General features: G+C 37.8%; 1 protein-coding gene across 1 annotated transcript in view; it reads left to right on the top strand.

Annotated features, from left to right (window-relative positions):
* Nucleotides 1-26,955, top strand: part of ENPP3 (ectonucleotide pyrophosphatase/phosphodiesterase 3) — a 69,870-nt gene that overhangs the window by 24,221 nt on the left and 18,694 nt on the right. The window contains exons 7-18 of the mRNA XM_032408316.1: nucleotides 511-590; nucleotides 3,561-3,680; nucleotides 4,202-4,311; nucleotides 5,558-5,623; nucleotides 6,334-6,406; nucleotides 12,264-12,372; nucleotides 13,404-13,532; nucleotides 14,157-14,188; nucleotides 16,595-16,722; nucleotides 21,941-22,007; nucleotides 23,855-23,942; nucleotides 25,466-25,644. Coding sequence (XP_032264207.1) covers nucleotides 511-590; nucleotides 3,561-3,680; nucleotides 4,202-4,311; nucleotides 5,558-5,623; nucleotides 6,334-6,406; nucleotides 12,264-12,372; nucleotides 13,404-13,532; nucleotides 14,157-14,188; nucleotides 16,595-16,722; nucleotides 21,941-22,007; nucleotides 23,855-23,942; nucleotides 25,466-25,644 — 1,181 coding nt within the window. The remainder of the gene's footprint in view (nucleotides 1-510; nucleotides 591-3,560; nucleotides 3,681-4,201; nucleotides 4,312-5,557; nucleotides 5,624-6,333; nucleotides 6,407-12,263; nucleotides 12,373-13,403; nucleotides 13,533-14,156; nucleotides 14,189-16,594; nucleotides 16,723-21,940; nucleotides 22,008-23,854; nucleotides 23,943-25,465; nucleotides 25,645-26,955) is intronic.

Genomic DNA, 26,955 nt, shown 5'->3' with positions numbered 1-26,955 from the left:
TTTACTTATAAAAAAGAACTTATGAGGAAAAAAATATTTTTTCCCTCCATGGGGAAAGCCTGTTTTTGTTTTTACTGGAGGCTCAGGTGGCACATGATGGTTCATAAAATGGCTTCAGAGGTAGGGGCTAGAGAGGAGACAAAAAATAACCTGGGGTGGGAAAGAAAAACAACCAGGAGGAGGTAAGAGCTGGCTGGTTCCTTCTCAGCCTGATTTAGGGGAGGGAGGTGGTGCCTCTGAACAATATGATGGATCCCTTCCTTCAACCCACATGGTAGCTGTGGGGGTCCTTCGAGTTGGAGTCACTCCAGTATGGTGGTGGTGGGGGGTCCCCACTGTTGATGGGCGCCAAGGTCCCCTTTGCCCCCCACCAAACAGCCTAGGTCCTCTCTTTGGGACTGTGGGCTGCCTGGGTCCGGGGGTGGGGGGAGCTCCTGCCACCGCCACTGGAGATAGGGGCGGTTTTGTGGGCGCTGGGGCTTCTTAATTTCTCACTATGCTTTGTTGCAGAAACATGTGGAATTCATTCAAAATACATGAGAGCTGTCTATCCAACCAAAACCTTCCCAAATCATTACACTATTGTCACGGTAAGTACTTGGCCCAGGGGCAAGACTGACAGGCCATAGACAGGCAACTGGTCACCACAGACACACTGAGGCAGGAAGTGGCTGAGCCCATGCCACACATTTCACAAGCACATGTGTGACAGTCCATGGCTACTTAACTCAGGCTAGGAAGTGGCATCTCGTTGCGAGCCAATCCAGTGCTCTGGGGTGTTAAGTATGAACGAATGTCCCAGCAATAGGCTAAATTCACCTGTGTGATGGGTCAGGATAGCTTCTTGGATGTGAGAAGTACCATTCTCCTCTGATCTTTGGATTTGCCTCCACTTATCTGAAGGCCTGCTGGGAATGGTAGGTTATGTGTGAGGACAGCCACTTTGATGTAGGAAATTTCTTTTTTTCCTAATCTTTTCATTGTATTTAACTTGACAAAGCCTTCTGTTTTAAATAAATTCATGCTGGCTAGATCCCTTTAGATAAAGCAAGTAAAGCATACATGAATTCTCATGTATGATAAGACATAAGTGAAACGATCAAAATGAACTCAAAAGAAAATAAAATTATTTAACATTTATAGATTTAGAACACATCTTTAAGGAGTTCTTTACCTCAGCCTTTATTACCAAAGGATATTGTGTCTTTACTACTTTGTATTTATTTTTTTATTACTATGGAACAGTAACTATAACATTTAAATTTTAACTCTTAAGTAATAATATGTAATGTATGCATGCCCGCTTGTGTGTGTATGTACATACATATATATATACACATTTATACACGTGTGTGCGCATCCATATATATACTTGCAGACTTTCCTAAATATTCAAATTGCACAGCTCACGTATTCCCACCTGAGGTCTACCAAGGTGACACTCTGACTTTCATGTTGTAGCTCTCATACAGTAAACAAATGTTGTTTCCACAGTCTACTGCCTATTTAGGGTCATATTTTTCACATGTTTGTGCTTTTTGTTGATGATTTTTAAATCGCTGTTTACAATAGGCCTCAAGTGTAGTGCCAAAGTGCTGTCTAGTGTTCCTAAAAGCAAGATGGCTGTGATGTGCCTCATAGAGTAGATATATATGTGTTAGATAAGCTTCATTCAGGCCTGAGTTATAGCGAACCAATGACATATGTTACATAAGGTATCTTTAAATGGAAACAGACAAAAGCAAGATTATGTATTGATCATCAGACAAAAGTGTTGTGACTAGAGGCTTGCGAGAGCCTATCCCTGTATTTTCCCTAGCTGTAGTGGTTCAGTATTCACTAATTCAGTGTTTGCAGCAACTTTATAGAACATAATTATCACAGACAACAGGGAAATGCAAATAAAAACCACCATGAGATATCACTTTACACCTGTCAGAAGGTCTAGTATCAAAAAGACAAGAAATAACAAGTGTCAGCGAGGCCATGGAGGAAAAGGAAACTTCATCCACTGTTGGTAGGAATGTAAATAGGTGCAACCACTGTGGAAAAACAATGTGGAGTTTCCTCAATTAAAAATAGAAATACCATATGGTCCGGAAAGAAAGAAAGAAAATGAAAGCACTAAATTGTGCTTTCATAAATGAAACCCCTAGGTTTATTGCAGTATTATTTACAATAACAGCCAAGTTACAGAAGCATTTAAATGTCCGTTGCAAATGGCAAGATTTCTTTTTTTACGGATGAGTAATATTCCATTGTATATGGTATATATGGACTATTACTCATCTATAAAAAAGAATGATATTTTGCCACTTGTGACAAGGTGGATGGACCTAGAGGGTATTATGCTAAGTGACATAAGTCAGACAGAGAAAGACAAATACCGTATGATTTCACTTATATGTGGAATCTAAAATCCAAAACAAATGAACAAACTAACAAGCAAAAACCAAAATAACAGAAACAAAATCGTAAATACAGAGAACAAACTGGTGGTTGCCAGAGGGGAGGGAATTGGGGAGATCAACGAAATAAGTGAAGGGGATTAAGAGATACAAACTTCCAGTTATAAAATAAATGAGTCACAAGGATGAAGAGTACAGCGTAAGCGGTAGAGTCAACAATAAGGTCATATTGTTTTATGGTGACAGATGGCAACTACACTTACCATGGTGAACACAGAATTGTCAAATCACTATGTTGTACACCCGAAACTGCTGTAACATTTATGTCAACTATACTTCAATAAAAAAGAATGAACTATATATGCATATATACATAAATGTACACGCACTGTATATATAACACATGTATAACATACATAAGAGCTATTCATTTACCATATATATGTGTATGTGTCCATATAGAAATGCTCTAAAGTAATGACTCTAAAATCTACCTGAAAGTAATTACAAATGTATGGGATATCATAGGCATTCAATGAAATGTATAGAATAAATAAATATGTGTGATCAGATTGAAGGACTGATTGGATTGATTGTTGGGTGGAAGGGAAGATGGTTAGAGACTAGGCAGGCTCCCTTCTAAAGTGCTGGTAACACACTTTAACTCCTTAACCCAAGATATTTGATATTTAAAAGCTTCCAAGTAGCACATTTCTTGCTATTTTTGCCAACATAACTGGTGGCTGACCATTATTTATAATATCGGAAACTTTAACAGTAATTAATCACATAAGAGTTACATTAACACCATCAGCACAAGCCATCTGCCTAATTTCATTCATCTGCTGCTCTAGACTATGATGGAGCCAGAATACCTACACATGTATATAAATACCCGTACTTATACCTACCCCTGTACCTACACTTACACCTCTACCTATGTATATACATATACACATATGTATATATTTGGTATTTGGGTTCAGATCCAGGGGTTTTATTTTGAAAGGCGTATGACATCTTTCCAAGATATGAGTTAGAGATCTTATGCTATTTCAATTTATGAGTTACAGATCTTATGCTATTTCAATTTAAATATGTTTTATTGATATATTATTTTATTCTAAATCTTTTTTTAAATTATTGTTTTAGGGATTATATCCAGAATCCCATGGCATCATTGACAATAATATGTATGATGTAAACCTCAACAAGAATTTTTCACTTTCATCAAAGGAGAAAAATAATCCCGCTTGGTGGCAAGGGCAACCAGTATGTAACATTCTGCACGTGACACCAAAATTATCTCCATTTTCCAGTGTGATAGTGGATCACTCTTCTCTCTCTCCTTTTCCATTATCTTTCTAATGTCTCAGGGTGGAGGGTGGTGAGAAGGTGTTTCGCCACTTATAATTTAATTCTTCTAAGTATTTATGATTGCTCACCTAACTTGCCTTCTGTTAAAACTAGGATGTAGTATTCTAAACATATCAATGTAGAAACTTCTCAGGAGGATTTTCTGTTAATTTTTTCCCCTCATTCTGTTTTATGATTCTTTAACAGGGAAAGATTTTACCAATTTTACCAATTTGAAAAAAAAAAAGGTCTTTCCTACTGCCTTACTGTGTTTTTGATTTTCGAGGTAGATCCCTGGGTAATTAAATTTTGCAACTGTTAATATTGTTAACTGTTGATATTGTTTAGTTTCTAAAAAATGGCACCATTCCTACCAGTTCTACCCAAACTAATTATTCTCTTGACTTCCACTTATCTTAAATTTTCTCTTCTTACAGATCTGGCTGACAGCAATGTATCAAGATTTAAAAGCTGGTAGCTTCTTTTGGCCTGGATCAGATGTGGCTATCAATGGCTCCTATCCTTTCAAATATATGAACTACAACAGGTAGTGAAGTGCTTGCAGAGATGAACCCCCCTACGCAGGCATGATTGGGATGTTTTTGGTCTTAATCTTGATAGTAATTCTATTTTTCCAGTTGTTTGGGTCAAAAATCTTGAAGTCATCATGGATTCCTCTCTCTTCCAACCCTCATCTGGTCAGTCGGTAAATGCTTGTGGCTCTAATTCAAAATATATGCAGTCTGAGAACTTTTTGTTATTTCCAGCATTACTCCTGCGGTTGGAGCTACCATCATCTTTTGCCTATATTACTGCACTTGCCTCTTTACACATCTCCCTGCTTCTATTCTTGTCTCCTATCATCCATTCTTAATCTACCAACCAGAATGATAACTTAAAAAAACAAGTCCACTTACGATACTTCTTTGCACCAAAAACTTCTATGGCTCCCTGTCCCATTCACAGTAGGGCCATATTGGTATGACCCTAATCACCCCACTGTGTCTCAGACATCCTCTCCCACTATGCCACCAGGTTCTGACCTCCTGGGTGTGCCTTAACACACCTGGCTTGCTCTACTTAGGGCCTTTGTGTGGGTTGTTCCCTCTACCTGAGATTACTCACCCCATGTATCTGCACAGCCCACTCCCTAACCCCCTTCAGGTTGTTGCTCAAAAATTACTTTCCCGATATCGTCGTAGCCTGATCAAACTAAGATTTCAAATTCCAAACCATCCCCACCCTAGTTTTGCAGTGCCCTTATTGTGCTCTTCTTTTCTCCATAGGATTTGTCACCTTGTGATACACTATGTAATTTATTTATGTATCAGATCTATTGTTTATTATTTGTCTTCATGGAATATCATCTCTAGAAAGGAAAGCATCTTTGGTTTGCCCACTGATAAATTTTGTTTAAAATGAACTAATAGTGTGTGGCAATAGATGCTCAATATAACATAAATGTATGAATGAATGAAGTAAATAAAAATAAATCAAACGAATGGATAATAATTAATGATCTTTTACTTCAGTTGGGGGAAAAATTGAAGGAGGGAATGATAAGAAGGAAAGAAAAAATATATATTTAATTTATATTGAGACAAATGTATCTGTATATAAGTATTGAAAACAGGAATCCCTTTGAGTAGTATTGAATCCCCTTCAGTATTCTGATCACATGTGAACACAAAATGGAGATCTAAAAATATCAACCTGTCTTCCTGAGTAGGAATATAATGGAATTATTTTTGATTTGATTAATTTTGGAAAATTATTTTTTCTCTTCTTTTCAGAAGTATCCCATATGAAGAAAGGATCTCTACATTGTTAAAATGGCTGGACCTGCCCAAAGTTGACAGGTATTATCTAGTATCAGAAAAGTGCTGGCACCCTGGGATATTTGTGGGTATAAAATGAAATATTTCTTTACTGTAACTGACCATTTCTGAAAGAAACCTGGCTTTTTTTTTTTTTTTAAGAAATTTTCAAGAATTATTTTCTCTTGAGAATGTGATGGGCACTATGGGGCAATAAAGATAGAGCCAGTACCAGAGAGTAGAGGCAAATCACAGAACCAGGGACAGACTGGAGGCAGAATGGAGAGCGAATCTGAAACTTTGTTATGAGGACGGACTCATGGAGCCCAAGGTGCCGGAGCAAGGCCCTGGCAACCACGTGGAGTCAGAGGATCCCAAGAGAGCAACAGGTCAACAGAAACCAGACATTTAAAGAAAGAACGAGAATGGCAGAGCAAAGAGTGGGCCCAAAGTCAGAGACTGGGAGGTATAAAGGACTGGGCACAGCAAGAGAGGACTCAGCAGCGAGAGCAAGGCAGATTTTCCTAAGTGAGTCAGAGCCACGCTCACACCCAGGAAGGTCTCACCTACTTCCTGTTAGGAGAACCTCCGCGCTGGGGCCAAGAGGAACTACTGGGCCTGGATGAAGAGGAGCAGGCCAGAGAAAAAGAAGGAAATTGCCACCAAGTTCTAAACCAATACATTTCCCAAATCCAACCTGCAGGTTTATTCCAAGTTGATAATGTCTTTCTCTGTTTCCATTTTACTCCTAGACCTGATTTTTATACCATCTATGTGGAAGAGCCTGATTCTGCCGGACATAAGAGCGGGCCAGTCAGTGCTCAAGTAAGTTTGTTTGATTGAACAAAATGTAAAATGATCTAGCCCTAACCCACAACATAAAATATTCTTGAGTTCCCACTAAATAAAATGCATTTGATATAAACATTAAGACATTAAAATAGTGAACAATCTAAAAGAATAGCTACCTTATTAAACCACAAAAAAATTAAAAGTCTAAAAAAAGATACCTGCTTTATTAACTACATCTTGATTCGTTTGATAGATGTTTGCTGAGGACTTAGATGCAGCACTGTGATTTCATACAGAGGAAGCAGCAAGGCTAGATACTGCATGCCAGTTCAACACGTTAATGTAGCTCATTCCAAGCTAAGTCTCCTGCAAGTTGGTGGTGGACTACCCAGCTTCTATTCATGCCCTGGGTTCCATTCATAAGATCCTTATAATTGGACTTAATATGCTAGTGCCTCAGGCAGAGTTCTTCCTCTCCTCCTGGGCCTCTATTATCACTGTAGTCGACTTTTAAATATTAGTTTTGTCATTATCTAAACCTTATGTTATATTTTACTACAGAAATACAGACCTTAAATATTACTTAAAAAAAGAATAAAGTCATCTGTCTTCTGAAGTCCACAGAAACCTCTATTGTCCTGGACATAATGTAAAGCTGTGAAGGCCTCCATGAGTATGGCATTTTCCTGCCTCATGGAAACTTATTTAACAGTCGTCCTCCGTTGGAATACAAGTATATTTATTCTAGCGCCCTGACTTGTGGTTTATCAGCATCCTTCTTACTTTTTTCCCATTAAACCAAAATGATTCCTTATACAAGGCCCTGCTAAAGTCCTACCACTTTTAACCCTTTTGTCCTTCGCATTCCAACACCGCTTTTGACTATATCCCAGAATTTAACATCTAATCAGGCTATTTTAAGGATGAATGGCTTAGTAACTATCTGAAGTATATTCAACACTTCTTTTCTATTTTAAATTTTTTTTTTTTTTTTTTGAGAGAGAGAGAGAGAGCCGGGGGGAGTAAGCAGAGGGAGAGGGACAGAGAGAATCTCAAGCACACTCCCAGCTGAGCACGGAGCCTGACACAGGGCTTGATTTCATGACCCTGAGATCATGACCTGACCCACAATCAAGAGTTGAATGCTCAAACAACTGAACCACCCAGGAACCCCTCTATTTTTAAATTCTTATCTATACTTGATATAATTAATTGTTTGAGAGGGGACACTATAATCTGCATTTGCCTGACCCCTACTGCTGACTTAATATTAGGCGCCATATCTTTTTCTTCTATTCAATGCTCTAGTTTGGCCCCCAAATAAATTTTAAGTATAATTTTGAAAGGTGCTGCAAAGGAAAAGATCAAGGTGCCCTGAGAGGTGATTGAGGAGGTCCTAACCTAGTCTATGGTAGAACGGGGACTGGGGCTGGTTAGAAAGTTCTCTGAATAATAAAAAAGAAAAAAATTCACAAATGACCTGGTTGAGAGAGGAGCTGAGCACATAGAGGAATGCACAGAATGGACAAATGAGTAGACAGGCAAATGGACCGATGGTTAGACGAATGGACCACATGATAATAGTTAAGAATTACAATAGCATTTAACTCTTCTTGTGTGCTCCTCTATGCCAGGCACTGTTGGAATCACTGTGTAGGGACTATCTCCCACCCATGTCTGGAGCACGGTGGCCCAGAGGTGAGGGCTAAGAGGAAGCCTAGAGACGGAGGCAGGCACCAAATCATGCAGGTTCTTGTTGGTCATGTAATGTGTAATGGAAGCACTGAGGCACTTTAATCGGGGAAGTGACATGATCAGATGTGCGTGTATTTAAGGATCAGTTTTACTGTGTGAGAAGAACGGATTAGAGGGAACGGGGGAAGGTGAGGGGAGATGAGTTAGTTTTTACAACATTCCGAAAAAGAGATAATTGTGTCTTGGATTAGGGTAGTGGCAACCATCATGGAAGGAAAGAGATGCATTTGAGATCGATTTGGGAGATAGACTTGGCAAGGCTTGGTAGCAGTTGGGTGATGGGGTAGGGGATCAAGGACAATTGTCAGGTTTCTATCATGAGCTGCTGCAGGTGTTTCCATTTACATCAGTGAGGTGACTAAAGGAGGTTAATTTTGGAGGAGAAGATCATGGTGTGCTTAAGGTGCTTGTGATGTCCAAGTAAAGATGCCCAGCAGGCAATTGAACATGGATTTAAAGCTCAGGAGATGAAGACCGGGCAGCTTGGCAGCATGTAGATGGTGCATGGAAGTGAAGAGGTCCTAGGGAGAGAGGGAAGAGTGAAAATAGAAGGATGAAGACCACACCCCATTTAAAACTTTAGGAGGCAAAACAGATGGAGAAACTGGATGTCTTTAATGCTTTATTACTGTTATTGGTATTTTTAATCACATACTTTAATTCAGAGTTAATATGATGTAATTTGAAAGCAAAAAGTCTATTTTAATTTGTTTGCTCACTCACGCTGTTGAAAGCTTAGTAACCTCTAGATGTTTCAGTCATCAATACCCTCTTGCTTTTGCTCTGCTATCCCTTTAAAGTCTACTTTGAACAGTTTCTGGTGGACCTAAAGTTCTGCTAGGCATTCTTGGGGGTGAAGAAAATGAGGCCATTACCCCGAAACCATGTGGAAGGGGCAAATAAAAGGAATAATGAGTTAATGTATAATGAGTTTTTATTTTAAGAAACCTTAAAAATGTGATAGCTTAAACAATGTTTAAATGGAAAGCAGATTGTGGACTGGTAGAGCTGGAGAGGGCTTTATGAAATGGGGATGTAGAAGGTGGTAGGAGAGAGATTTAAAGTCTGGTGAGACCAGCAACATCTTGATATCAAATTTGTTCCAATAATTCTCTAATATTGAAGTTGAATTAGGCACAGAATGTCCTGACTGGTCCTGAGTAACTTTAAATAATGGTCTAATACTTGAACAAGATTCAGCTGTTAATTCATTATTGAAAAACAAATTATTACATCTTAGACGGAATGAAAAGTTGAAAAAAAAATTCAATTTGGAAAAGAAACCTGAAATTAAGTAAAGAGCAACTTAAGTTGTTGATAATGCTCATGTACTTGATGTAATGATTCTAGAGCGCTGAGGGCCTCCACTTTTGGGGAAGCACATGGAGGCAGAATACACGGGAAGGGTATTGTACCTATTGAAAAGCCAATTATGTTAATGCTGCATAGAGTTTCCTACTAGCATCATCCTCTGCAACCTTGAATTTCGTTTTACAAAAAGGAACTTCTGGATCCAAAAAACAGTTGTTTATTGAGGGTCTAGCCATTTAACGCATTGTGTCGGAATTGATTTTGCTGTTTCCACAATATCCACTCTGAAAGTGATTGATCACGATTCCATGTGAAAAAAGCAAGGCTTTCTACCCAAACTTGGTTTGCCCCACAGCTGCAAACATTTCTATTCCTATTTATTATCTTACCATCCAAAAAACTGTTCACTTGCTGCCTGTCACAGGGATTTCTTGTTTCTTTCCTTTGTCTGGGCTAGAATAGGGGGTTGGCATCTAGTTACTTTACATTCAGTAAAATGTGCCATCCATTGAGTGGATACTTTGTGAAAGACTCTATGCTTAGGAAGCATGTGATGAGTTAGGTCGCAGGGTCCCTTCCCTGCAGGAGTTCATGCTTCCTGGCGAGGCAGACACATGCACAGATGATTTCAAATCTGTGGAAAGGCCAATGGTAGCAGATGCCAAGGGGCTGTGAGAGGACAGAGGACAGGGTGCTCTTGGTACAGTTGGGAGGAGTGAGTAGAATGACTGTGAAAGGGGACATAATTATGCCATAACAGGTGGGAACTGTGACTCATGCTCATAAACCAGAGTGCATGGTCACCTTAAGAATAGGAGTCAGACTGGGTATTTACCCCAAGGATACAAATGTAGTGATTCAAAGGGGCACCTGCACCCCAATGTTTATAGTAGCAATATCTACAATAGCCAAACTATGGAAAGAGCCTAGATGTCCATCAATAGATGAATGGAAAAAGAAGATGTGGTATATATCTACAATGGAATCTATGCAGCCATCAAAAAATGAAATCTTGCCATTTGCGACGATGTGGATGGAACTAGAGGGTATTATGCTAAACGAAATAAGTCAATCAGAGAAAGACAATTATCATATGATCTCACTGATATGAGGAATTTGAGAAACAAGACAGAGGATCATAGGGAAAGGGAGAGAAAAATGAACGAAGACAAGCCAGAGAGGAAGACAAACAATAAGAGACTCTTAACTCAGGAAACAAACTGAGGGTTGCTGGAGTGGAGGGGGGTGGGAGGGATAGGGTGGCTGGGTGATGGACATTGGGGAGGGTATGTTCTATGGTGAGCACTGTGAATTGTGTAAGACTGATGAATCACAGACCGGTACCCCTGAAACAAATAATACATTATATGTTAATAATTAAAAAAAAAAAAAAAAAAGAATAGGAGTCAGGAGGGGCACCTGGGTGGCTCTGTGGGTTAGGCATCTGCCTTTGGCTCAGGTCATGATCCTGGGGTCCTGGAATCGAGCCTCGTATAGAGCTCCCTGCTCAGCGGGGAGTCTGCTTGTCCCTCTCCCTCTGCCCCTCCCCCCTGCTCACTCTCTCTCAAGTAAATAAATAAAATCTTAAAAAAAAAAAAAAAGAAAGAAAAGAATGGGAATCAGGAAAGCAACTCAAGAGTTGATGGGTTTAATAGTAGATTGAGCCAGTTTGAATTCAAGTCCTACTCTGTCCCTTATTAACTGTGGGACCATGAACATGTTACTTAACTTCTTTAAATCTCAAGTTTCCTGGTCTTCCCACCTGGAAATTCCAGATGGTGGAAATAGCACCATCCATGCATGTTACCATGACAATTTTATGAGGTAATGTACTAAAGCTCTTGACAGTAATTGGCTTGTAAAAGTCTTTCTCAAAAAAGAAAAAAATCTATCATTTTATAATAGTACTAAAAGAGATTTACACGTTTTTCCCAATCCATTGTTATTATATTTTCCTATTCACTGAAAAAAATAATGACCAGTTATGTCAGTTAAAATTTATTCACTTAAACCTTGTCAGTTCAATGCATTATAGTGATGAAGTGTAGAAAAATTTCAAAACACAAAAGAATGTAAACAATAAAATAGAAATGAACTCCAATTCACTATTCTGAGATAACCACTATTTATACTACCTTGATATATTTCCTTTTCGTTTTCTGTGCGTGTGTGTTTACTAAGAAATACTAAATATATTTAAAAATGAGGGGTGCCTGGGTGGCTCAGTCAGTTAAGTGTCTGCCTTAGGCTCAGGTCATGGTCTCAGGGTTCTGGGATGGAGCTCCACAATGGGCTCCCTGCTTAGGTATAAATCTCCATTTGTACTCTAAGTATTTATGAGGACAAATGCCCAGAAGTTAGCTGTTAGATTACAGGGTACGCGTCTCTTTAACTCGCTGCTCAGGCGTTGTCACGTGATCTCCGGCCCGCAGGTAACCACGCAGACGCCTGCGCACGTAACCACGCAGGCGCCTACGGAGGTGTCCGCGGACTCCCCTCCCCAGCGCTGGGCGTTATCGTGAATGCCTTTGCAGCTGAATACCATTGTGGAGGTTGAACATTTTTCTCAGAAATTTATTGGCCAGCAGTTTATCTTCCTTTGTTGAAAACATGGTTTAATTTTTTAAATTTGTTTATAGAAACTTAGGGACTTGGTATTTGATACACGTGGTGGCATGGATGCTGGGCTCTGATGTCCGACTTCAAAACCCGGAAGTTTCACAGAGGAAAAGTATTCAGTTTTTACTCCCTTAGATAGTGATTTCGTTAATTAAAATTTAATTCATGAAGACAATCTTAACTCCAATTTCTTTTTCCCCCTTAGGTAATTCAAGCCTTACAGTCGGTAGATAAGGCTTTTGGAATGTTGATGGAAGGCCTAAAACAGCGGAACTTACACAACTGTGTCAATATTATCCTTTTGGCAGACCATGGTATATTTTTCTTTTTAAATCATATTTTATCATTGATTGTGTCTTATCGCTTCAAGGAGCATGCAAAAAGGATAAGTGATATTTCAAAATCTGTACTTCCAGACCTAGAAGCTCTTGAACGAGCAAGGAACAAGTTTTGTGGTAGGCTGTGATGAATAGAGGACTAAAACTAAAATTTCTAGTTTATTCTAACATTCATTCTGAAAAATCCATCCATATACTTACTTTTCTGTAAAAAGTAAGGGATATGGCTGGGTTGTTGTTCAATCAAATATTTTTTGAGTGCCTCTTCAATGTCAAGTACTTTACCAGATGTGGTGTGTTTGGAGGTGCATAAGGCAGATATGGGCCTCTTCCGGATGGGGTGATCCTCTCTAGGTTAGTCAAGCTAAGCTCCAAAGGCTGTGAAGGAACCAGGCATGGAGGAGAGGAGGAAAGGGACTATGTCTACAGAACTTCTGTTCATATTTTAGGACATCAAGATAACGAGAGACAGAGAAACATTAAAAATTTCTAAAATGTTTTCTTAACACATTGTCCTATTGTTTGAAAATTAAAGGGAACCATTTTAATTGTGCATTTTGTTAGAGGAAATTATAAAACATAAAATACGTATATGAATAAATATGAAAATAAAAATTTAGGTGTAGTGGGAAGAATCTTTAAATAGTAAAGGTTTAACTACCGAATCTTTTTTTAAAGTGCATGCTGCTTAAATAAACTTAAATAATATACTTAAGATGTAATTAGCTTTCTCCAGATGATTTTCTTCTTTGAAATTAGTTGATTTATGTTGAACAAATGATCTGTTTATAATTCTTGTTTATTCTTCTCTTATAAACATGACCCTTCTCCACTGTCAGGATTTTCAAGTTCTGCCATTTAGAGTGAAATCATAGGGTAAATTGTGTAAGTGCTCAGTGAAACGTGGTTTGAGATCTGTAACATAGAGTATCCCCGATTTGACATGATCAAAGACAACTGATTGTTACCATCTATATATATATTCAGTGGATTTTTTTTTAATTCAGGAATGGATCAGACTTACTGTGACAAGGTGGAATACATGACTAATTATTTTCCTCGAATAAACTTCTACATGTATGAAGGGCCTGCACCTCGTATCAGGGCTCGTAACATACCTCATGACTTTTATAGTTGTAAGTATGAAGATGCCCATGTGAAAAAAAAAGGTAAAATCGAAAGTGAACAACCATACTTCCTGATTCTGGGGATGTAGAGATTGCCAAGCCCCCTCCTGTGACTTGGGAAGACCACACAGAGCAAAGGAGAAATTCCCTTCCTTGTTTAAATATAGTCAGTCTATAAAGTCTATGGTAATATTTAATGTTGTTAAGTTAAAACATATTCTACTTAATCATATTAATATTAATAAAATATTAATTAAAACAAAAACATTAATATTAATAAAATATTAATATATTCTACTGAATTGTTAGGTTAATATATATTCTACTTATATCCAAATGAGTAGATATATATAATAAATAATATATAATGAAATATAGTCTACTTACATTAATAAATCCTGGTTATTTAATTAAAACATCAATTATTTAAATTAAAATAATATTAATAAGATTTAATATATTCTACTTAATTGTTAGGTTAAAATATATTCTTAAATTCTAAAATAATTCTTTGCTTAAAATAATTTCTTATTTAATCTTACCAGATGACTGTCATTAATAAGTGTATTATCAAATTCATCTGAGTTGTTCACATTTGTAATGTGATTTATTTTTTTTTCCCTTTTGAAACAGTTAATTCTGAAGAAATCATTAGGAACCTCAGTGTAAGTATACAGTGTCCTAATACATATCTATAAGGTAATATAATGTCTTTAAAATCTGGTTTGGAAGAAATTTGTATTCTGTATTTCTGAGCCCAAGCCACTTGTCATTTATTTTTGAAAACCTCTGTTGACATTATTTTATGTGCCTATCAGTTGCTTTTATCTTAGGTGTTTCCATTTGCAGTCGCCACCCCTACCCCAGAGATTAGTCTGGGGGACTCCTAGTTTATTTAAGTATAGGTAGCATGCAATTATAGTAAAAAATGTTAGGATGAAATGTGAATGACTAAAGGTGAGAAAAGACAGAGAGAAGAGTGTTACTGTAACCACTGTATTCCGATGTAGAAATGACTATTAGAGCAATTCTTTAGAGCCTTAATCACTCCTTTTTTCTCTTACACCTTCTGATATTCTGATCATGAGTACACTTGGTAGGCAATCTTACCCCATGCGGGGGAAGGGCATAAAGGCAGTGTATTCATGCTGCTCAGAGGGGCACTTCAGAATTTTCAACATGTGGACTCTCTAAAACCACATATTGTTGCTCTTTTCCCCATCACCTCATGACCCATACAACTGAAGCCCTGTTGGTGAGGAGGGGCAAATCTCTAACAATCCCAGTGGTGCAGGGGGATTGGATACCACAGGCTTTGGAAATCCATTACCTGGCATCGTAAATACAGGCTGGGCCTGGAGCCAAAGAACCCCGAAGAAATGGATCATCATTTCATACAGTCGCCCACGAGTCCCAGGAAATTCTGCATGAGGCAGTGCAATATTCCTGGTAATGCTGGTCAGAGGTCCTGTACTGAGCTTATATTGGACAAAGATAACCAAAATGAACAGTGACTCCTTAGTTCAACAAGGTTCTGGCTGCATGACCGACAACAGCATCAACTTTGTTCTTAGATAAAATGACCCAAGTTTTCCCAGCGTTAGGGTCTTCAGCCTAAATTCTCAAATGCAGAGTATAACCCTGTCCTTCTTCGGAAGTTGGCAGCATGCGTCCAGTGTCCTCGGGATTTACTCTGGCTACACACCAGCTAGGAGAATGTGACTGTCATATGACCTGTGGTCCTCGAGGGCACATTCTAGTCCCTTGTATCTTTGAGGAAGGAAGCTGCATACCCAACAGCTGCCATAGTGTACTTGCCTGGATGTTACAAAAATATTGGCTTCAGAAGGAAGTAATGATGGGGGCGCCTGGCTGACTCAATCAGTTAAGCATCTGCCTTTGTTTAGCTCAGGTCATGGTCTCTGGGTCCTGAAATCGAGTCCTGCATTGGGCTCCCTGCTCAATGGGGAGCCTGCTTCTCCCTCTCCCCTGCCCCTGCTCATGCTCTCTTTCTCTCTCTCTCTCTCTCAAATAAATAAAATCTTTAAAAAAAAAAAAAAGAACTAATGATGAATTAAAAAGAAAAAGAAGAAGCCTGGTAAAGATACCAAAATAGGCAAGAAAAAAACTGGCCGAAATATCTGTGCAATAAATAATTTCTCTTCCCCTCATTCTAGAACTCTCCTTGCTCTATTGTCCATACTTCTTTTTAAATTGTTTTTTGTTCAATTTCATGGTGTCTTTTTTTCTTCTATAAATTGAGCACAAAATGGTAGTGACACAGGCTTAAAATATTTATGAGATGATTGAGACTTAAATAAGAATGAGGAAGCAGAAAAAAATGTAATTTTCCCATATTCTTACCTGTATGGTTTTTTCTCTTGTTTCTCAAAAAGGTCATTTCCTTACTTTTTTTTTAGATAACTGTGAATTGCATTTTTACACAGTTTTAAAATATGCCATCAAGTTACTGCAGTAATTATTAAAGAAACAACATTTCACTCGTTTGTAAGAGATTCATGAATTTTTCACAAATAAGGAGCCTATCCTAGGTCTCAAAAACTTTTGACTTGATTTGGGATTTAAGTCAATGAAGGTTATTTCAAGGGCAAATTGAATCCATTGTAAGAGGATTTTGGTGCAATTAAACTGATTTTTTAAATTTTTACTGGTATTTACTAGTGTGTTATATATACTTTTCATATATAATTTAAATTCAAAAGTTGTATTTGCCACTTGAAATCTAGACATATCTACTGTCTGTCAACGAAGGAGGGGAGGTTTATGGTGGCTTAAGATACATACACAGGAATAAAAACTTAGAACGTCAAACACCTAATCATAATTTAAATCATTTTTGATTGTAATTTAAATATTGTTGCAACAACAAAAATAACATAATTGGGGAATGTGACCACATTGATAATAGGTTTAATATCCTTATTTTATTAGCCAAGCTTAAATCCTCTTTCTTTTAAAAAGTGCTTAATTGTCTTAGAAGATGAAATTGTTGAATTAGCTTGCATATTTTTATAACTTATATGAAGAAAGAATTTACCTATTTTTTTTAGTGCCGGAAACCTGATCAGCATTTCAAACCCTATTTGACTCCTGATTTGCCAAAACGACTGCACTTTGCCAAAAATGTTAGAATTGACAAAGCTCATCTTTTGGTGGATCGGCAGTGGCTGGCTGTGAGGTTTGTGCATCTATTTACTTGTCTCGTAATACTTTTAACAACCGTCTTTCAATATAAATTACCCTAATTTTACCCACTATTATGATCATGGCATCTTTCCTGAGTAGGGGTGTTTGCTTGACTTTTTATGCTACCTAGCACTTCTGCATTTGAAACCCCTGTTATTAGGGGGCCAATCTTAGCATCCTAATCCTCACAATATAGAGAAGCAGGGAAGAAGGCTGACGCTGTTTATAGACCACTCCAGAAACTGTTAGCACCAGCACATTGCTAACCCCCACTCAGGTCTTTTTCAGATGGTAGACGGTTGGGAAGATGATATCCGCTGTCTTGCAGGTTGGTAGTAAGAAACTGATTAGATGGCTCTTTGAGATCTTTGTCATCTTTGTGGTTTTCATGAAAGAGCACCTTCATGGCTCGAAGGCCAAGCTAACCAATTAGGTGTTAACATTTATTTCTTTTTTCTAGTTATCATTCACATTGATTGTTGAGCATTTGCAAATTATAATTTTGCTTAGAGAAAATAAAAACCATTCTGAATCACTTCATCCCAAGATAACCAATTAATTCATTGGTTTTACAAAATCATATTGGTTTGTTTTTGTGTGTGCTGGGCCTTGCTCCAGGCCTTTGGGATACAGACAGGATTCTTGTCCAATGACAAAGGCTGAGAATAAGGCAGCAAACAAATACATACACACTTTTTGGTAGTTTAACTAATGTTTCCTGTTTTTAGATTTCATTCCAGTGTTGTTGTTGTTGTTGTTTTTCCATGTGCATAAGTGGTTTTAAATGGAATCAGGATCATATTATTTTCTGGCCTATTTGTATGCTATGTAATGCCGGAGGATACAGAGGACAATGGGAATACAGAGTCTGAAAGATATGTTTAACAAAGAGGAGACCAAAAAAGATGAGGTAGTTGGGCTCTAATATAACTGTGTGCCCGATGAGGAACTGGGGTTTTGGCAGAACCTGATCTATGACATAACCGGGAAACCCAAGCCGTCCAGGGTTAGGCCAGAGAGTGTGCATGTTCACACCTGACCACTAGATGGCGCTGGCCTCTCTTCTTGGAATTGGAGTTTCATAACCCTTTGTGAAGCTCAGTGGCTTTACTGTGTGGCTCACCATAGCATTCTCCAGAAGAATTAAAAAGACTAAGCTTTACTAATATTAAGTATATAAGGCTTTTAGTAATGTAGGCATGTATCATGTAAACAAATATATGTCCAAATGTGGGTAAATTCTCCAAATATTTACTGTTGAGACTATGTGGTGGAAGAGATTAGGAGGCCACTGGTACAAAATGAGGAAGTGCCCATCCATCCTGTAACATGACCTATGGGTTATAGAAGGAGAGTCCAGCCGCCAGAATACCTCTGGGTATTACACATTAATATCTAGTCTCAAATTATGAGCTTTGTAAATTTAATAGCTAGCAATGAGATGTTCAAGGCTGAGAGTTCAAGACCTGCCTCCACACCTAGCTTGTGAGAACTTAAATTAATGTCTCAGGACTTCATTTTCATCATCTGTAACACCAAATTAGCCTGGTTTTATTATTCTCTTGATATTAAAGTAAACTAATTTATACCAAAGGAAATGTTAATGACAGCCCAAACCAGGGAGTCTTGTCTGATTAAGTCCTGAGTTCACTCTACCTCCAACTCTTAACACATGAATGTCAGGCTACCTGGTTTCTATATTAAAGTATGCTGTTTTAGTTATAATGTACGGTATTTGATAACTAGATTAGATCTCTTTTCCAGAATTAGAGCAAATTTCATCATTTAGTGTAATCTATCATCACCATCATTATCCTTATTTTGCCTAAAATGTGTTGGATTTTACTTATTTGGGGAAACCCAATTATCTGAAACTACAACTGAAGTATTGTTAAAATGCCCCCTTAAAGAACATGAATAATAGCTTTTTTTTTTTTTTTTTTTTTTTTTTTAAGATTTTATTTATTTGAGAGAGAGCGTGCGAGACCGGGTTGGGGGGGGAGGGCAGGGTAGAGGGAGAAGCAGACTCCCCACTGAGCAGGGAGCCCAATGCGGGACTAGATCCCGGGACTCCAGGATCATGACCTGAGCTGAGGGCAGTTGCTTAACTAACTGAGCCACCCAGGCGCCCAGGCGCTTTTTATGTTATGATCAGAAAGTGACAAATACTTCCCAGGCACCTTTCCTTTTTTTTTAAGTCATTTTATTTATTTATTTATTTTTTTAAGTGATTTTATTTTTTAAAATTTTTTATTTTTTAAGATTTTATTTATTTATTTGTCAGAGAGAGAGAGAGAGAGAGCACAAGCAGAGGGAGAAGCAGTTTCTCTGTTGAGCAAGGAACCCGATGTGCAACTCTATCCCAGGACCCTGGGATCATGACCTGAGCTGAAGGCAGACGCTTAATGACTGAGCCACCCAGGCGCCCCTCCCAGGCACCTTCCTAAGAAATGGGGGTATACACAGTCCCCATCCTAAGGATCTTTGCGCAGGCAAGGAAGAAGACAACAATTATAATCAGGTGTAACAAATACTGCTCGAGGATCAAGTACAAGGTACAAGGAAACAAAAAGAGTGATTACACAGCCCAGGTGTGGATGTCAGAGAATGTCAGAGGATGCTTCCTGGTGGGTGTGATTCCTGCTCTGGGTTTTGAAGACTCAAGATGGGATAGGCTAAATGCTGTCAAGTACAGCAGGTCTGCCCCAGGCAGTTGTGCAGAGGCACTCAGCCAAGATGAGAGGCAGTGGAAACAGAACCCTTGCTCAGCTCACTGAGCCCTGACGGGGGGTTATGTCTGCAGGTGGAAACAGACCACTTTTCTTTGCTGGAAGGCATCCATCCAAGCCTCGAGCACTGCCAGGCTGTATCTTCTCAGAGGTGCTTCTTTCTTGAAATACTCTGCCCAGAGCAGTGGGGCACCCTTTTTAAAGCCAGCAGCTGCTCTGGGGCAAGGAAGGGTAGAAATAGGTTTGCAGGCAGAAGGACTAGGTTCCAGCAATTTCAAGTAGTTCTGTATCGCTAGAGCACCGGGTAAATGAAGCTGCTCTCCTCCTGAAGGACCTTACCTGTCATGACTAAGACCTAGGACTTTGACTGTAAAGAAAACAGAAAAATGGTGGCTAGTGCTGAATATGTGGATATGTGGATTTGCACTGCAGAGAGCTCACAGTGTTAAGTATGAGTGGGGTTGTGTGTGTGTGTGTGTGTGTGTGTGTGTGTGTGTGTGTGTGTGTGTGTTATGTGGGAAGATTCTGAAATTCAGAGTCAGGATAACCAATTAGGAACTTTGTTCAGGTCAGAAGTAATAAGGATCTAGCTTAGAACGAGGCAGAAGAGGAGAACAGGGGAAAATGTGAAAGGGACTACACAGGTGCATAGGACTTGGCAGCTTCCTGGGGCTCAGGAAAGAAGTCTTGTTCATCTCCCATCTGTGTCATTACTCAGCTGTGGCAAAGAAACTGGCCCTGATTTCGACTTTATTAATTAGACATGGAGAAGATAAAAGAGAATTTGTTCCAGAAGTTTTCATAGGGTACTTGGAAGTGGAGCTAAATCATGACAGATAAAATCAACTCATCTTTTCCAAATGCTGGCTTCTATTTTTCCATATGTAATTTCCAGAGTCTAATGGTTGGAAAGCATAAACATGAGCAGTTAGAAGAGCAAATTTTTAAAATTTTCACTTGAAAAGAGTAGAAAATCGTGTTTTTTCAAACACTATTTTTTATCTTTTACTTCTGAATAAGTATTGACTTTCATATTGACTAAAGTTTCCTAATTGAGTTGGATCAGATGTTGAAAATATTAAATATTTTTCTGAAAATAGAAAGATATAGAAAGGATCAATTTTAGAAAATTTTACCAATGACTTGGTGCTAAAGACCTTTTTTCTTCTTTCATTAATGAATCCTCTAGCCTCCCACATGGAATTTAAAACTTAATTATCCCCAGATAGTTCCAATCTTGATGGAACCAAATTTCTCTGCAATAAAGATAAAAATATTTTTTAAACAACTCTTTCCTTATGCCAAAAATTTTATTGGAATTAACCAAGGTAATGAACTGGCACCTTTGGATAATTGAATTCAAACCCCTTATAAATAGGACTCCTCTTGTTTTTCTCATTCCAGCTAGTCCTTAGCCTCTCCTTTCTTCCCTCTATTAGGTTAAGTGTAGCCTGCCCTGCTCGGTGTTATGATTTATTTTTTATTCTGTGATTTATTTTTATTTAAGCTGAGTGAGAGTCATTTATGAATTTTTTAAAGTTAATTTTTTAAGACACTAAAGTCCTGCTTACAACGTAAAAACCAACGAAAACATTGTGTGTGGGGGTATTTGCCTGAGGAGTGGGAGGTGGGAGTGGGAAAGCAAATGAGAAAAATCTCTTAAGGCCAACTGTTGGGAAGAGAAGTCTTTTTTTTTTTTTTTCCATTAGAGACCTAATTTGACATTGTTGCTTTAAAAAAAAAATCTAGGTTTATTTATTGCCATTTTGTTTTCATGTATAAAAACAAACTATGTATAAAATTGCTAATACTGCTCAACTCAAATACTAAAATATGAGAAGGTGGGCAAAAGACTAATTACATTTGAAAAGTCATTCAAGTAATAGGGCAACAGCCTATGGAAGAATGGCCCCCAAATTAAAAATAAACTCTGAATTTACAAGAATATACTAGCTTCTTCTTACCAAGTGTTATAATTAACATTCCCTCCATATTCTTTATACTTTTATATTATTTCCCTAGATATCTCTGGTGTAAAATAGTAATCAATATTTTTTTCCCAGTTTCAAAGACTTATTTCTAAAGTACTGAAATGCATTAAGTAGTATATTAGTCAAACTATTCTTGATCACACAGACATTAATTAATGTGTAAGATACAGATAAGCTTGAAGACAATTTCAAATTCTTTTTTTTTTAAATCCATGCCTTTGTTATTATCTTGTTTTCAATGTCTAAGGGTCAAAGGCTTTTGAATTCTATTTACAGATTCTGGAATTCTCCTTCCTTCTCTCCTACCATTCTGTTTGTTCCTCTGTGGTTATGAATTTGAGCACAAAAAGAACTATATTTATGCCGTTGTTGACAGAAAAATATATTTATATAAAAGCAGAAGGTACATAAAAATCCATTAAAGCTCAGTTTATAATAAGATTTCATATCAGTGTATTGATTGCAATGTAACATTATTATTTCTTTAAAGGAGTAAAGCATATTCATCCTGTGGAGGAGGGACTCATGGTTATAACAACGAGTTTAAGAGCATGGAGGTAACTTACTGCTTTATTATTTTTTTTAACGTATTTATTGAGCACCTACTTTGTAATAGGCAATCTTCAGGACCATTAAATACAGCTGTGAACAAAACCCATAAGGATCCCTGCCCTCAAGAAGCTTTCATTCTAACAGATGAATATAGACAATTGGTGTAATAAGGAAATAATATTATTTGGTATGTTAGGGGATAAGTGCCATGGGAAATAAAAGTAAAGCAGAGTAGGTAGACCTTGCGGGTGTTTCAGGGTACCATGGGGGCATATGCAATTTTACATAAGGTGTAGAGGGTCAGATTCATTGAGATGATATTTGAACAGAGGCTTGAAGAAGCTGAAAGATTCTACCTTTCAAATATTCAGGGGACAAGTGTCCCAGGCCAAGGAAATGGCCAGTGCAAAGGCCTGAAGGTGGCAGTGTGCCTGGTATGTTGGGGACGGGAGAGCCTTCATAAGCTGTTGGAAGGATGTTAGACCGTAGCTGACTCCAGAGGAAGGAGTGAGGGTTCATTTGGGTACGTTAAGTCCCAAATATTTATCAGACATGCAAGTGGAGATGTTATATAGGCACCTGAAGAGAGTCTGTCTATCCAGAGATAACAAAATTTGAGTTTTAGGTATGTAAATTATTTAAAAGATATGCAGCTAGAGATGATCCTCAGAAACTGAGTATAGATAGAAAGGAAGACCAAGAACTGAGCTCTAAGCAAATCTACTTGAAGAGGTTGAAAGAAAAAGAGTCACTAGCAAAGACACTTAGAAGTAAAGCCAGTAGGGAGGGAAGAAAACTAGGAGCATAGTGCGTCCTGGAAGCCCAGGGAAGAGACTATCAGGGAGAGTCCATGAGTAAAGTGTAGCTGATATTCGCCTATAGGTAAAGCTTAATGATTTTTTGCAACCTGGTTATCTTATCTATTTCCATTAATAACACACACAAACACACACACACACACACACACACATACACACACTCCTTCCCAAATAAAGAAAATGTGTTGGATTTTTTTTATGAATATACTGGCTTTTAACATTGTCATGATGAGCTATAGATCCTTGTAAACATTTGATAAGTCTCTGGAGGCAGAGTGCTTCTCTGTTAAATTCAGTAGTATTTGATAATTAAGTTAATTACTATAACGAAAACTTACGCCCCCAGTTCTTTGCTAATTATCTTGGAAAAAAAGATTATCTATCTATCTATCTGGCCCTGTTATCAAAAAAATAATTGTTTATTTATGTTTGACACTTTTCTTCTAGTTATTTACAATCTGAAAATATTCGATGTGTTATTAATAATATATTTAACATGAATTAATTAAATGTAAATAAAAGTATTTAGGTTTCTTCATCCTAAAAGTAAAGGGGAGATATATTTGAGAAATCAGTGGGTTAGTATAAGTTGTAAAAAAAATTTAGTGTTTAGAGACTTGAACGGTTTTTGTCACGTATTAACATATTTGAACAATGATATGAAAGGATTGTGAAAAGAATATCTGATGTTATTGGATGAATTTCTAATTTATACTGTCTAGCTATGGTAGAACTGTGTGGATACTGGTTGTCCATCGTGGCTTGTTTCTCCTTGTCTGTTGACATATGAAGTACTGTGGAAGCAGGTACATTTAGCAAAAGTAAATACAATATAGATTATATTTGATTGGGATGGTTGGAATCTCAATCATAGATGCAAATGATATAAAAATCATTTTCAGATCTGAAAAGAAATCATTACAATAGCCTCAGACACAATTGGAGAGCTGGGATAGAAGGAAAATGTTGTCTCTTCCAACATCTGTTTTTGAGTTTAGATGACATCTAGTAACAGTAGGACTATTACCACCTAGGCTATCTTCTTGGCACATGGACCGAGTTTTAAAGAGAAGACTGAAATTGAGCCATTTGAAAATATTGAAATCTATAACCTAATGTGTGGTGAGTATATCTATATAAATTTAACATCAAAATGTGGATATAGTTTTAAAAATATGTATTTTGAAATTGGTAATAAACTGAATCCCAGAGATGGATGCTTTGCCCTAAGAAGACAGAAAGTAGAGAAGATGAGAATGAATCATCATTCAGAATTATTCAGCAATAAGGGTGAATCTTTCTATTCGCTGGCAATGATTTAGATCTCAGGAGACCAGCTTTTCTATCAGTTAGTTACTATTTGAAAGTTTTGTAAAACTTAGATAAATAAAATTACATTTCTAACTTTTCAAAGCAGGAAAAGACCCCTAAAAGCACAAGTATTTTCTTGTAATTACAGAGAAAAAGCTTCTGGCATAAAAGGATGATAAAAGGCCTTTTTGGATTTACACTTTGGAATTACACTTACTGTTTAAAAAAAAAAAACTTAAAGAATTAGAGTTTTAGGGGATCTCCCCTACTTTTGTGCCTACAGCTTACTTCAGAGCACTGTACTAATAAATCATTTATCTTGGCAAGGCAATGGGTAAGTTGTCATTTCACCTTGAGCTTTAGGAATTCTGACGTAAATACACTCACAATTGTCATTCCTAATCTTGCCAAAGGCCTGTGGTGATTGAATATGACTTAGAAACCAAAGAGTATCCATTTGAAAATAATGTGTTGTAGCCTTAACAACTTTGGCTCTTGGTTCCCAAGCTGAAGTTTGTGGTCAGGGATGCTGGCCCTTTGCGGGGAGGCTTAGAAGGAACCAGATAGAATTTCAGTTCTAAGAGAGATCTATTTGGTGGTATTCAGCAGGAGCCACTTAAAAGACTATGTTTGTAAAATATCTGTATATTGTATTGTTGTAGAAAAAAATAGAAAAAGTTATCTAAATATTACACAAAATTTATGAGTTTAATTTTTTAAAGGTATCTGTCCTTAAAGAATTTTCATATAACTAAGTAAATATACTATAAGTAAGATTGTAAATTAACTTCTTCAAAATTATTTTTGGTAAAAGTATAGCTTTTTATTCTAGAAAACCAGGATATGCTTAAGGAACAAAGTGATCATTTAAGTAATGATACTTTTCTCTGGAGGAGCAGGAACAGTTCCTGAAAGAGCGTGTAGCTTCTATAACAAATGTTCCCATTGTCTAGAAAGAGGAAGTGATAGAAATCCCAGAAGGGGGGGCGGGGGGGAGTGTATGCGCCTGGGTGGCTCAGTAGGTTAAGTGTTGGACTCTTGGTTTCGGCCCAGGTCATGATTTCAGGGTAGCGGGGTGGAGATTTACATTGGGCTCTGTGCTCAGTGGGGAGTCTACTTGGGATTCTCCCTCTCCCTCTGCCCCCCACCACTCTCTCTCCCTCTCTAAAAAAAAAAAAAATCCCTGGGGGAAGAGACACTAACCTGAAGACATATGCAGTACAGGACCATGTTATAGCAGAATTTATTAAAGGAAGTTTTGTTTTCTTCCATCTGCGAGATAGATGTTGTTGCCTTTTAATTTAAAACTACTTTGAATTTATTTTTAAACACAGATCTTCTACACATTCAACCAGCACCAAACAATGGCACCCATGGTAGTTTAAACCATCTTCTGAAGGTACCTTTTTATGAGCCAATCCATGCAGAGGAAGTGTCAAAGTTTTCTCTTTGTGGCTTTACTGTTCCATTGCCCACAGATGCTCTAAATTGTTCATGCCCCGAGCTACAAAACGTAAGTAATAACTTTACACATCCATAAGAATGTAAAGGGGCAAGTTAATCTATAACCAGGGTTATAACCGGGGTAGCTGACCCCCAGGTTTGTGTTCTAGTTCAGATATTTACTAAGTAGATGTATGTGGTTTCTCTGAAACTTGTCTGGAGATGAGAGATGCATTGTAAGATTAAGTATGTGAATATGCTTTGTAAACTGGAAAGCACTATTTGGACATTATTAATTCCCTTGTGAGCTAAGTGTCCTTAACAATTCAACACAGTAGAATCTTGGAGCTCTCTTTGATTTCCTTCCTCTTACAGCTACAGGACCTCTTACAGGTCTTTTTAGTGGGTCAGGCACTTGGCTGAGTTCAGGAGCTTGACTTCAGACCCCAAGAGACTCTCAGTAAGGTGAGATTCCAGCGCTAGAAGTCCCCCCACCCCCAAAAGGCAAGGAGTCAGAACAGGAGCTCAGAATGCAAGCACCAACTCTACCTGTGAGAACTAGAGCACAGGGATGGGGGCTGGGATTTCAGGATGGAATTGGAGCCCAGTTGTCAGGAGTCCATCAAGTTAAAACCAATGTCAAGGTGCATTTGATGCTAAGTTCAAAATGTTGTAGAGCTAAATAAGTACCTGCTGCCTCTGGGAAGAATTATTCCTTATAGCCAGGAGTCAGCAAAGACTTGACTTTCTCTAATCCTCAAAACAACATTACACCACATAGATCAATAAGTATATAAATAAATGCTGACCAAAAGAGCCTTTAAAGGACAAAAGTCCGGTCAAGATTTCCAATAAAAATCAAATCCACAGCCTGGATCAGGGTAGGGGTGTGGGTTTCTTACCTACAGCCTACCTGAATGGAACCTCCATTTAAAATAATAATAATAATAAACATTACAATGTAGGTGTTTTTGTCTCCATTTGAGGAACAAAGAAGAGTCCGAGAAGTTAAGTAAACTGTCCAAGGTCACAGAAATTTGATCTACCTGACTGCAAACCTCCAAATTCTTCTTTGTAAAGAATGCACTTTGCTGTTCAAAGTGTGGTCACAGGAACAGCATCTGCCTCACTTGCAAGCTGGTCAGAGATCCAGAATCTGAGGCCCTACTGGGCTCAGGATTACTAATCAGAATCTGAATTTTAACAAGACCCTCAAGTGAGTTGGACTCATATTAAAGCCTGAGAAACTGAGGGATGTTGTCATTCCAATTTAGTAGTTGATTCTAGCTGTGGTCACAGTGCTTTGCCTCATTATCAGTTGTTATCTTTGTCAACTCCCACACAAAGTATCCCAAGCAGTAGTAGGATCTTTATATTTCTG

Source organism: Phoca vitulina, unplaced genomic scaffold (assembly GCF_004348235.1).
Source record: "Phoca vitulina isolate PV1807 unplaced genomic scaffold, GSC_HSeal_1.0 scaffold9, whole genome shotgun sequence".
NCBI lineage: Eukaryota > Metazoa > Chordata > Mammalia > Carnivora > Phocidae > Phoca > Phoca vitulina.
Note: the sequence above shows the minus strand (reverse complement) of the source record. Positions and strands in the feature narration are given on the sequence as shown.